A 12452-nucleotide genomic window follows, 5' to 3' on the forward strand; every position below is an offset into this window, starting at 1 on the left:
AACAATATGGATAAAGAGATGCCTCTGCATTTCCAGTATAAACCTGAGTTATTCTTTAATCCCATTCAACACTTATTTGCTCGTATGTGCTTTACACCTGCAATGACTGTCTTAGTTTATGTGCTACTGTATGAATAAAGCAAAGCAAAAGTATTCTCAGTAACTGTACGTCCTCTATATCAAAAATATATTAGTAGTCGTTGCTTTTAAAAAAAAAACATAACAAAAATAAACACCAGAAGTACACAGCTATTGTTTTCCCAGCACGTGGTCCATACTTTTGAGTATGCAATTTACTCAATGTATGCCATGCCAATCAGAGATTTTTCCATGTGCACACGTCCATATAGGTCTCTCTCTAGTGACATCAGTATGCAAAATCTCTCAAGTACATACACAAAAGGTAAAGTAGACAGAAGTGTGCGCATGCAAAAGAACAGATGCAACGTGGGCCTCAAATTTAAAAACAAACAGTCCCATGAAATTCTTTGCTGACACAAAGTTCTACAAATCTCACATTCTGAATCTAAGCAACAATAAGAATTTTCTTAAATAAAAGGCAGAGTAGCATGATCAAATGGAAAACAAGTTGCTGCTACTGTACCTTGGCAAACGTTGAACCCCTTCCTTCGGATTCAATTGTGATAGTTTTCGTACGGCGCTGCAAGATTTGGTCTATGTCTTCTTCACAGAATTTAGAGCCCTCATCCTCTTCATCCATAATAGCACCATAGGCACCCCTTCGAAGCAGGTCTTCTATTTCTTTTTTGGAAAGCTGTTGGATCTGTACAAATAATTAAAGGTGTTTTTGTTTTAATTTGTTGTAAAAATGGATGAAAAATTCACAAAAGCATATGTGCAGTATTTTTTCTACCTACTTCCATGACCAATATTTTTATAATTAAGTTAACCTTTCAGATTTGTAGATTTAGTATCTACCTTTTTATAATTAAACAATAAAAACAATAAAGTGATAAATACAATTATATTAAATTTATATAAATATTATTATAGCATATTTCGTGTACCCTTGCGTCTACATTTGGGCACCTATTGAGTACCTTGATGAATCAAGGCTTTATTATATGTCATGATTCATGTGGGACTCGGGGAAAAAATAGCTTTGTGCCCTAGTTTAATCAATATCTAAAGATGTATATGATCACCAGTATAACTCAATTAACTCTTCCTTTACCAAACTACGATATATCAAGGTTTGATTGTGGAGCTAATGTAGTCCTGCCTTCTTCCATACAAACAGAAAGCTGCACAGAAAATGAGATAGGAATCCTGTCTCACTGTTGTGAAGAATTTGAAACGAATGTTGTGAAATGTGAAGCATAATACTTTAATGATTCTAGGTTCATGGTCTGGCATAATCTGTACAAATAAAATAAATAAAGCCTATACCATTTAAAAAAAAAATGTGGAAAGCAAAATATTTCACTTTTTCAGATACGTCACCAAGGCAATTATCTACCCTGTGGTTTAACAAGAAAAGATGGAGGAAGTAGTCTGTGCAAGAGTTCAAAGCAAATTTATGGCTAAGCTTTTGAAGACATTTCCAAATGTTCATCTTTGCCTTCATCAGAAAGCATCACATAGCTATGCACACAATTAAAAAAAAAAAGGCCCAAGAAAAAAGTTAAAATTAATTAAGCTGTTTCCTTGCAATTACAAAAGTAGCTTTAAAAATGGTAGTTATTCTGGCCAAAAACAAAAAGTCTACATACACCACCAACACTATTTTCTCTTCCACTCATGCTCTGTAAGACAGCTTTATCCAGACCCAATTTCAGACTTGCTCTGTCAAACATCTCTCTCTCATATGAGTTCCGAGTTATCAATCTGTAGACCTTTACTGCTTTGTTCTGACCAATCCTGTGACAACGGGCTTGGGCCTTTGAAAGAGGAAACAAAAATAAAATCAGGTTTCTGCCTAGGAGCAAGATATATTCCTTCATCTAAGAAACCTGCTGCGTTATAAAGTAATCTTAAAGGAACACAGTCTACTTGAAAACAAATCAATGTTTTTAAATGGAAGTCGTACAAATACAGAAGAGGTCTGGAAAGTTAAAAGTAGTCTTGAAAAGATTGATTAGTAGGAAGAATGCAGGTGAAGTGGTCTAAGTTGCATGATATCATGTTATTTAGCTCATAATTAAATCCTATCTATATATTTGTTCACAGTACTGATCTCTCCACATCACTCCAGTCAGATGCTAGACAAAGTCATTTGAGGATTTCTGAGATTTTGATTCCACTTCCTTTTCCTTAAATTCGGTCCATTTTCTAGGTGATCTTACAACTGAAACATTTTTGTGCTAATCTAAACAGAAGGTTTCTAGTTTTAATTTTAATCAATTATTTCTAGTTTTAATAAGTGATGAAAAATCTCTCCATCTTTGCATTATTCTTTTATCTACTTGTATTAAGAGTCATCTCTTTCTTCCCCTATGTCCTTAATGGATAACTTCAGTTTTCTGAACTTGTACATATTTTATTAGTTCAAATTTCTCTTGTGTGTACCCCCACAACCCTTTTTGTATACTAAATAGTCCTCTTGATGCAATCTTCAGTTATTCTATGAGATACGCAGCAGAGTGTCCACAACTGTATGCCAAATCCCAGCTGTAATCTAAAGAGCATGATGTAAATAAGGAGACACGTCCCCCCCCGATTCTTACATGTGATACCTCTAATTATAATTCCATGATTATATCTACTTCTTCACTTCAACATCACTTCACATATATTATTAACTTTTCTCTATTATTTACACAAAGTAATTTTTCTGCACTGATAATGAATAGCCAGCCACTGGCTTTCCACTGCAATTTTTGTGTGTGGATAGTTTCTGAAAGTCATTCCCACTCCTTCTCTAACACTATGAGCATCACAGAAATAACTGAAACTTAGCATAGGCCCAAATTCTTCTCTAGTTCTACTATTATAAATCCAGAGCAGTTCCATTAACATTTATTCAATTAATTATGTATGAGAGAGTAAAATCTGTCCCCCAATGTGTTCTGTGATATCCTCAAAACCTTCAGAGTTTTATAATCTCACTAATAGTTTGCCTGTATTGCACTTTATATACTGCAAATTTATTATGATTTAAGCAGAGAACTAATTTTATTAAATGAATAAAGAAAGTCTATTTTGAATATTTTTGGGGAGAAACAGGAAAAGTTAAAGAAGAAAGCCTTTCAAAATTTACATTTGTATTCGGATTTCAAGACAATTACAGAAAATGGGATGGAAAAATATAGCTCTGATTATCAAAGAGACAGTCCAGCCAAATACAGTTGATCTTCTGTTTGTATACTGTAATCCTATTGTAAAAAAAAAAAAAAAAAAAAAAAAAAAAAAAAAAGCTCTGTTATACTGTTACTGAAATATACAGCATGGTGGTTTTTATGCTCCAGTTATAACCTCAAATGAATTTACCTGGAGATCATTCTGAGGATTCCAGTCAGAATCAAAAATTATACATGTATCAGCTGCAGTCAAATTAATGCCTAATCCACCAGCTCTGGTACACAGAAGAAACACAAACCGATCAGAGTCTGGTTTGCTAAACCGATCAATAGCAGCTTGCCTCAGATTTCCTCTCACTCTCCCATCAATTCTTTCATATAAGTACCTAGAAAGTGCAAAAGAAACCCCTTATTTAGAAAAACAGGTATTACAAAAGCACAGTTACCTATCTATTATCTACAATAGAAAAAAGTTATCTTTGCTTTCTATTTACCTCTCATGAACAGCACTGATTTGGATACACAGGTGAATGCAGCTAAACACAGGGATGGATTTATATGGCCAGCTGCAACTTTCTTACTTTAACACTGGGAAAGTGTGCTATCTGTCCCGACTTGCATGTACCAAACATTTAATTGGATCCAATGAGGGGATTACAGGGCTCCCACCATATAACCCATAACTCAGCCCACACTTCTGAATCATCTCTCATACTCCCAGAGAGGGTATCAAAAGTGAAATCTCGGTATGCAAAGCTTTCAGGTCTTTCCTTCTCCCATAGGCCTGAGGTCCACAAATGAAATCTCACGTCTCTTTTACTTGTGGGAGCTGGCCATCTGGCCTTTATCCATACTGGATACTGGCTGCAAGTTGCGACAAATTAAACATTCCTACAAATGACTAATATTGATTTCTAAGTCCTATGTCTATTTAATTAAACTGTACTTCCATGATGCTGCAAGGAGGGTGAAAAATACCATCAGGCCTCTGACAATTTGGCCCCAACAGGAAAAACTCCCTACACATTAACATGTGTGATCATCATAAAAACACAGCTCCTATGCTATAATTACAGGGACGGAGGGTAGAGCAGCAAAATGGGACAAGAGGCTCCAAAAGACGCAGGCAGAAGTTTAAATTAATGAAGGGAAGGACAAGGAGTTAGCTTCCATTTTCCTCTGGCTGCCCAATCGGAGGCAGTGGGGCCCCACTCCGAAAGTCCCACTCCCTCTGGAGCTGTCTACCACATTTCAAGTCTTTAACAGGGCTCACAAAATGAGTGCAAATTATAACATACTTTGGTTTCGTATTGTAATATGCTAAATTGTCTCATCACATACGGGATTATTGGGTAATCAGTATAAAGCAATGTTTAGATAACTGTCACTTGAGAAACCAGTATTGCATTGTGAACAAGTATTCCTTCTAAAAATAAATGAGTCTTTCTTTAAATTTTAGCCCGGTTTATATTTGATTAGCATTTTTTTTTTTTGCAAAGTGTTGAACATTAGCCTAACTGTAATATGTAATAATTTCTATTAAATTCTAAACTAATAATTTTGTTCTATCAAGCTCTCAAGACCAAGCAAACTGGAACAAGAATAAAGTCAACCCCCCCCCCCAAAGTCTTTAAAGAGGCACCAGTGAAACTACGTTTTCCTTAAGAAAAGCTGACAAAATGAAAAACCTAGTTAAATTATTGCTCCTTTATTAACTTTTATAATTACAAAGACTCTTGTACTCTTGCTGTAATATCAAAATATATGTGCTTTGCTCCCACATCTTAAACCATAGAAAGACCACATGCAGAGAAATAAGCGGAGTAAACTGCAAAATTTTTATTTAATTGTCAGTAGAAAGCTTCACAAGCATTTTTCCCCCTTGCTGACCAACCATAAAATGGCACAGCAGATAATCCACAGGCATTCTGGCAGTCAGCCATGTTTCTGGTGTAATGCATTTTGTCATGTATTAACTCTGACAATTCTAACCAAAGAGCAAAGCCAAACAAGTTCATACCTCTATGGCATTCAAAAGAGTCAACCTGTTCAGATGCTGCACTAGTCTATGTATTATTTGCTTATAAAACAAGAAACATCTTTTTATACACATTTTTAAACAATATCACAAAATCATATGAATTGAAATCAAGATACTGATACAAGCTGAATTCCTCCTTGTGAGTAATTGCTAATTTGTACCGCAAGCATTGAAAAAAAAACATACAACTACGGTCCTAAATAAAATTGCATCATAAAGGTTATTAAATATATAAAATGCAAAGTCTTTCCAATATATTTTTGCATGCAGTGTGAAACATTAGCTATATATAAGAATGGTACCAACTTTGCTTTTTTTTTTTTTTAATTTTAGTAGGTTGCAATCATTTATCAAAAAGATATCCCTGTTGAGAACAGCACACAGAGTTTATGAAATATGTAGCATTCTACCTTTTATGTATAAGGTAGTCCTCAAGGATGTCAAGACAGCGCACCATTTGAGAGAAGATAAGCACCTTATGGCCTCCTGCTTTCATTTTTGGAAGAAGTTTATCAATGAGGACCAATTTACCAGCAGACTGGATCATTGCTTGTAGATGAAAATCAGGAGCAGTTGGGATATATGTTTCCCTAAACTCCCCAAGGATTTTCTCTTCAGCACCTGTCAAATAATAAAAATATATGACTAATCTCAAAAGAAATGGTGGTTGTTGTTTTTTCACCCACACAACAAGTTAATGATCACACAGATTGGTTAACCCACTCTATTTCACTGTTTAACTGTTCCCTTTGGGGCAAATTCTGTCCTCCAACCACAGCCATTTTTAAAAACAAAAACAAAACAAAAAACACAACACAACCCAAACCACACATTACAGGCTACAGCTGTAAGTAAAGACAGATTTTTTCCCACAGGAGGGAGCATAAATGGAAATCTTGGGAGGGATTCCCCCTCTCCCCACAAGCCACGCTCCCATATGCTGATGTGACAGCACAAAGGGACAAGAAAAGCCCCCTTACTTGGCTTAGGGAGAATTCCCCTAGCAATGGCTCTCCATAAGGCTTAGGGTTGCCACCCCTCCCAGACTGGCCGGAATCTCCTAAAATCGGAATCGATCTCCTGGTGGCTACTGAAACCAGTCCAGGAGATTTTAATAGGCCAGTTGGAGCCGTGGCAGCAGTGCCTGCAGGCAGGGGAACTAGGAGCCGGATATGACAGTCACTTCCGGAAGCAGCCCAAGGTAAGCGCCGCCTGGCTGGAACCCGAACCCCAAACTCCCTCCCACATTCCAACCCCTTGCCCCGGCCCTGAGCCCCGTCCCGCACCCAAACTCCCTCCCAAAGCCAGCACCGTGCACCCACTTCTGTGCCTGAAGCCCCCTCCCACACTGCAAACCCCTCTGCCCCACCCCCCAGCCCAGACCCCGCACTCCCTCCCACGCCCAACCCCTTTCTCCAGTCCAGTGTAAGTGAGGGAGGATGGGAGGGGAGGAAGAGGAGAGAGTGAGCAAATGAGGGAAGGGGGACGAAGTGAGTGGGTGGGTGGCCTTGGGAAAGGGCGGGGACAGGGATGTTGCCTTGGGGAAGTGGCGGGGCAGGGGTGTTTGGGTTTGTGCAATTAGACAGTTGGCAACCCTAGTAAGGCTGCCATTAAAATCCTGTTGTAGGAGGCATGCTGGGGGCAGTAAAGGTATATTTGGTGTCAGGAGAAGTGTGCTGCAGAAATTCTAGAAGAGTAGATATCTATACATAGCTAGGGATGAGCTGTCTAAGAGGACGGGAGGGTCACATTGGCCTTCAGAACAGTCCAAAATAAAGAAGACACACAGATGGCTTAAAGAGACAGAGCACATAATCACACCTGTCTGTCTATCTTTCTGAGTGGCCCTAAATTCATCAGGCCAAATTCACATTTTATGTACCTCCTCTGATGGCTACAGATTTCAAATAAGTTACACCTGGGCTGAATGGAGTAATTCATTTTAAAGTTAGTTATGACAAAAAGAGAAACAATATTTGGGCACATTGTTTCAGAGAATGGAATTTAAGGAACAGCAGTTGGCCTTATCCCATCAGAAATTTGAGTATACCCGCCGAAATAATTTACAAAGGTTTCAGAAACATTGTATTAACACAAAACTACCTTTTCACACTATAGGTTCACAGCTACAACATTCATAACCAATACAATTGTAATTACTGATTAAAACAAAGCCACTGGTAGCTAAGAATTTTGTTTTTTTGAAACCAGAAGAGCATAGAAAAGAAGAGATTACTCACCTTGTGGAAAAAGAAAAGGAGTACTTGTGGCACGTTAGAGACTAACAAATTTATTTGAGCATAAGCTTTCGTGAGCTACAGCTCACTTCATCGGATGCATTCAGTGGAAAATACAGTGGGGAGATTTATATACACAGACAACATAAAACAATGGGTGTTACCATACACACTGTAACCAGAGTGATCACTTAAGGTGAGCTATTACCAGCATGAGCGGGGGGGGGGGGGGTAACACAGGGACGTCGACGGACCTTTTCTAGTGATTATCAAGGTGGGCCATTTCCAGCAGTTGACAAGAACGTCTGAGGAGCAGTGGGGGGTTGGAGGGGGGAATGAACATGGGGAAATAGTTTTACTTTGTGTAATGACCCATCCACTCCCCGTCTTCATTCAAGCCTAAGTTAATTGTATCCAGTTTGCAAATTAATTCCAATTCAGCAGTCTCTCATTGGAGTCTGTTTTTGAAATTTTTTGTTGAAGTATTGCCACTTTTAGGTCTGTAATCGAGTGACCAGAGAGACTGAAGCGTTCTCCAACTGGTTTTTGGATGTTATAATTCTTGACATCTGATTTGTGTTCATTTATTCTTTTACGTAGAGACTGTCCAGTTTGGCCAACGTACATGGCAGAGGGGCATTGCTGGCACATGATGGCATATATCACAGTGGTGGACGTGTAGGAGAACGAGCCTCTGAAAGTGTGGCTGATGTGATTAGGCCCTATGATGGTGTCCCCTGAATAGATATGTGGACACAGTTGGCAACAGGCTTTGTTGCAAGGATAGGTTCCTGGGTTAGTGGTTCTGTTGTGTGGTTGCTAGTGAGTATTTGCTTCAGGTTGGGGGGCTGTCTGTAAGCAAGGACTGGCCTGTCTCCCAAGATCTGAGAGAGTGATGGGTTGTCCTTCAGGATAGGTTGTAGATCCTTGATGATGCGCTGGAGAGGTTTTAGTTGGGGGCTGAAGGTGATGGCTAGTGGCGTTCTGTTATTCATAGGGCCTAATCACATCAGTCACACTATCAGAGGCTCATTCACCTTCACATCTACCAATACGATATAAGAAGATGGGTGAAGGAGGGTGGGTAGTGGAGAACCCATAGGTGGACATATTTTAAAGAAACAGTTAGTACACAAACCGAGTAACAACTTCTTTTTTGAATAGTGTCTTTATGAGTGCTCCACCTCAGGTGACTTCGAGCAATATTTCCAGATGGAGGAGGCAGCTTCAGAATAGTTCAGAACTGAAGACAGTACTGCAGAATCAAGTGTCAAATCAGATCTGATGGAATGGATCAAGACGTAATGTTTTGAAAACGTAAGTACTGAAACTCATGTACAGGCTCTATATATTTCAGATACCAGCACTTTCTTTTATAATGCTGTAGATCTTGCTTGTGATCTGGCTGAATGTGCTAACACCCTTTGGGGGGGAATGAGCACACACAGCATCATAACAAGCAATAATACCAGATATCCATCTCAACAGTCTCTGAGCAGAGATCAAGGACCCTTTGATCTATCTGCAAAGGAAATGAAGAGCCTATGTGACTTCCTAAATTTTTTCATCCTATTTAAGTAGAAGGCCAATGCCCTTCAAAGATCCAGGGCATGTAAATAGAATTCCTGTAGAGAACTATGTGGCTTTGGGGAAAACACTGGAAAATGAATGGACTGATTAAGGTGGAACTCTGATAGAACCTCAGGTAAGAATTTAGAGTAGGGACATAAGGACACCTTGTCCTTAAAGAACGCTATAAAGGGGAGGTTCTGCCATCAAGGCTCCAATCTCCCGATCCAACAGCCTACATGATGACTACTAAAAAGGCCATCTTCATAGACAAATGCAACAGAGAACAGGTTGCCAGTGGTTCAAATGGAAATCTTACAAGGTCACTGAGTTCAAGGTTAAGGTCCCAGGTTAAAGCAGGGTTTCTAGTCTGCGGACAGAGATTCCCCAAACCCTTAATAAACCTATACAATATTGGATGAGCAAATACAGACAATCCTTCTACCAGAGGATGAAAGGCTGATATTCTGGCCAAATGGACCTTAATCAAACTAATTTATAACCCTGGTTTCTTTAGATCCTACAGATAAACCAGGATGACTGAAAGTGGCACCAAATCAGGCAGGAGGCAACAACGACAACACGAATGGAAGAATCTCTTCCATTTCTGCAGGTAAGTAGTGAGGGTTGATCTGTTTCTATTATTCAGTAACACCTGTTGTACAGACTAACACGGCTGGTACTCTGAAACCTGTTGTACTTACGTAGAGCAGGAGGATTCTAACCTCATGAACCATTGAGGAGCCACACCTTGAGGCAGAGAATTGCTAGGCTGGGATGAAGCACATGACCCATATCCTATAACAGAAGATGAGTAATGGACGGAAGTTCAAACGATGGTTGGGTACATAGGTGAAACAGGTATGGGTACCAAACTTGTCTCAGCCACGTCAGCACTATAAGGCTAACTCCGGCTCTGTCTTGTCTGATCATGTTCATCACACTTAGTATCAGCAGCATTGGAGGAATTGCATAGAACAGACCCTTCTTCCAAGGAGTGGTGGCCCAGATCCCCTCTTGTGCAGGAAAGAGAAGACTTCCTATTCCTAGCGGTAGTGAAGAGATACACCTCTGGCAGTCCCCATCTTATGAATATGCTGAGGAGAAACTGGTGTCTAGATCCCATTCATAATTCTGTGAGAACTGTCTGCTGAGGAATTGTTGTTCTGAATACCTTGGAGGTAGATCTCTGAAATTTGGATCTGATGAGCTATGTACCAATCCCATAGCTTCATGGGTTTGGCACGCTGGAAGGAGGATCTTGCTCCTCCAAGCTTGTTGATATAGAACATGCAGGATATGTTGTCCGCCGTGACCCAAATTGATTTGCCCTGATGAGGGGTAGGAAATGAAGGAAAGCATTCCTGACAGCCCTGAGCTCCAACAAATTGAGGTGAGTTCCCCATTTCAACTGTGATGCATCAGTCACTTAAGGGGCTGGGTGACGGAAAGGGACTCTCACACAGATATTGAGTTAATTTTTCCATCAGTCTAAGGAGTTCCTCACACATAGAGAAACTGTCATCTATCTATCCAGTGGGTCTCTGACTGGAGAACTGGTCATTCTGAGCCAACCCTGGAAGCAGCAGAGACATAGCCCTGCATGATTGGTCCAAAGGTTCAAGCTGCCATGTGTCCCAAGAACTGAATTTCTATTGTGGTTCAACGGTCCCCTGAATTGCTCACCCCAGACCTGACAAGGTTACAAATCTGTCTAAGGAAGGTAGTCTCTGGCTGTCAACAAATCCAAATATGCCCTTATAAACTGTATCTTCTGTACAGGGGTTAATATGGATTTTTTTTTACATTAAGCTGCAGACCCAACTCCTGGTACAGAGCAAGGGCCATCTGGATGGAAGACAGCACTGCTTCGCAGGAATGGTTGCCAAGGTACAGGAAGACTTGGATCGCTTCTTGTTGGAGGTAAGCAGCCACTACTGCCAGGACTTTCGAGAACGCCATTGAGACTGAGGAAAGGGCAGCACTCAGTATGGGAAATGATCTTGGGACTACAGTGAAACATTGGTATTTCCTGTGCAATGGGTGAATCTTTATATGAAAATAGACATCTTGTTGGTCGAGGGCCAAAAATCAATCCCCCTTCTCTAGTGAAGGAATTATAGCTGCCAGAGTTACCATCCTAAACTTCTCAGACTTTACAAATTTGTTTAGAAGTCTTAGATCTAAGATCGGTCTCCACCCTGTGTCCTTCTTTGGTGCAAGGAAATACGTAATCCCTTGTGTTTATAAGCTCCTAAATTCAAAAAAAGTTCACTTCTTGCCTCGATAAAAGTTTGTGAGAGGAGTCCCTGAAGAGGAATGGGGTGGAAGAGAGGGAGTGATATAAAATGGATGGTTTAACCAATGTTATGACTCCTATGACCTACTTGTCAGCAGTGAACTGCCTCCAAACATACTGAAAATAGGCAAGGCAGTCTCCAAAGTGGGAGAGGTGGGCTAATGGGCACAGCTGTCAATACAGAGATGCAGGGGGATTCAAACCCTGGATAGGTGGTCACAGAGGGTGGCTGGGCGTCCCTCTCTCTCTGAAATCTAGGTCTCTTTCTGGGTGGTTTGGTGGATTTAGGGAATCTGGAATCAGAGTCCTTCAGATTCTGCAATGACTCATGTTTTCCAAGAACAGTTTATGACCACTGAAGGGAAAGTCACATCACAAATGGTGATGTGTTATTGCAGGATCGTATTAACTAGTCTAGGAGACATGACTAATGTAAACCTTGGGAAGTGCTTTGTGCATCAAAGGACTCTTTTCAACAATGGCCTAAGACAAAAACAAACTGTTAGTTTAAGTAGGTTTCCCAGGAAATCTCTAGGAGGAGGGGCAAGCAAATGCACGCACTCTGCTCAAGCAAGAACTCTGCCTTTGAAGCTTTGCCTACAGGAAGGAAACTTTTGTCTGCTGACCACCTGTTACATGAGGACAGATCAAAGACCCAAAAACTATTTAAAGAAGTAACTCCCAGTTTAACAAGTGATCTTGTTCTGAGAAAAAGAAGTTATGAACTGGTAACCCCAGAAAAAACCCTTAGTGGGGTCTGAAGGACTGTTCACTGGCCAGAGTCCTTGTTGGAGTAGAGGTGATCTCTGGTAAGCTTATTAGCATCCTTGCATGTATTTTTATTGTTTTAAATATATTTTCTCTGTAATGCTTTTACCTTAAGAATAAACACGCTTGCTTAGACAGAGCCATGTGGTAACCGAACTGTGGCAACTACATTGTTTACTTGCTCTGTGGAAAAAAGAAAAGCAGGCCTGCTTAGGCAGTCTGACTTTGCTGGGGAATTCCCAGTCTAGGCCGGGAGCTGTGCAGACTGGAAACACCAT

The 12452-nt window shown here is 40.1% G+C and overlaps 1 protein-coding gene across 15 annotated transcripts in view; it reads right to left on the bottom strand.

Moving 5' to 3' along the window:
• Positions 1-12452, bottom strand: part of CHD9 (chromodomain helicase DNA binding protein 9) — a 191683-nt gene that overhangs the window by 62388 nt on the left and 116843 nt on the right. For all 15 annotated transcript variants that reach the window (XM_075118360.1, XM_075118359.1, XM_075118357.1 and 12 more), the window contains 4 exons: positions 5712-5922; positions 3451-3646; positions 1734-1901; positions 605-784 (listed from right to left, as the gene is read on the bottom strand). In XM_075118360.1, the coding sequence (XP_074974461.1) occupies positions 605-784; positions 1734-1901; positions 3451-3646; positions 5712-5922 (755 nt within the window). The remainder of the gene's footprint in view (positions 1-604; positions 785-1733; positions 1902-3450; positions 3647-5711; positions 5923-12452) is intronic.

Source organism: Caretta caretta, chromosome 12 (assembly GCF_965140235.1).
Source record: "Caretta caretta isolate rCarCar2 chromosome 12, rCarCar1.hap1, whole genome shotgun sequence".
NCBI classification, from domain to species: Eukaryota; Metazoa; Chordata; order Testudines; family Cheloniidae; genus Caretta; species Caretta caretta.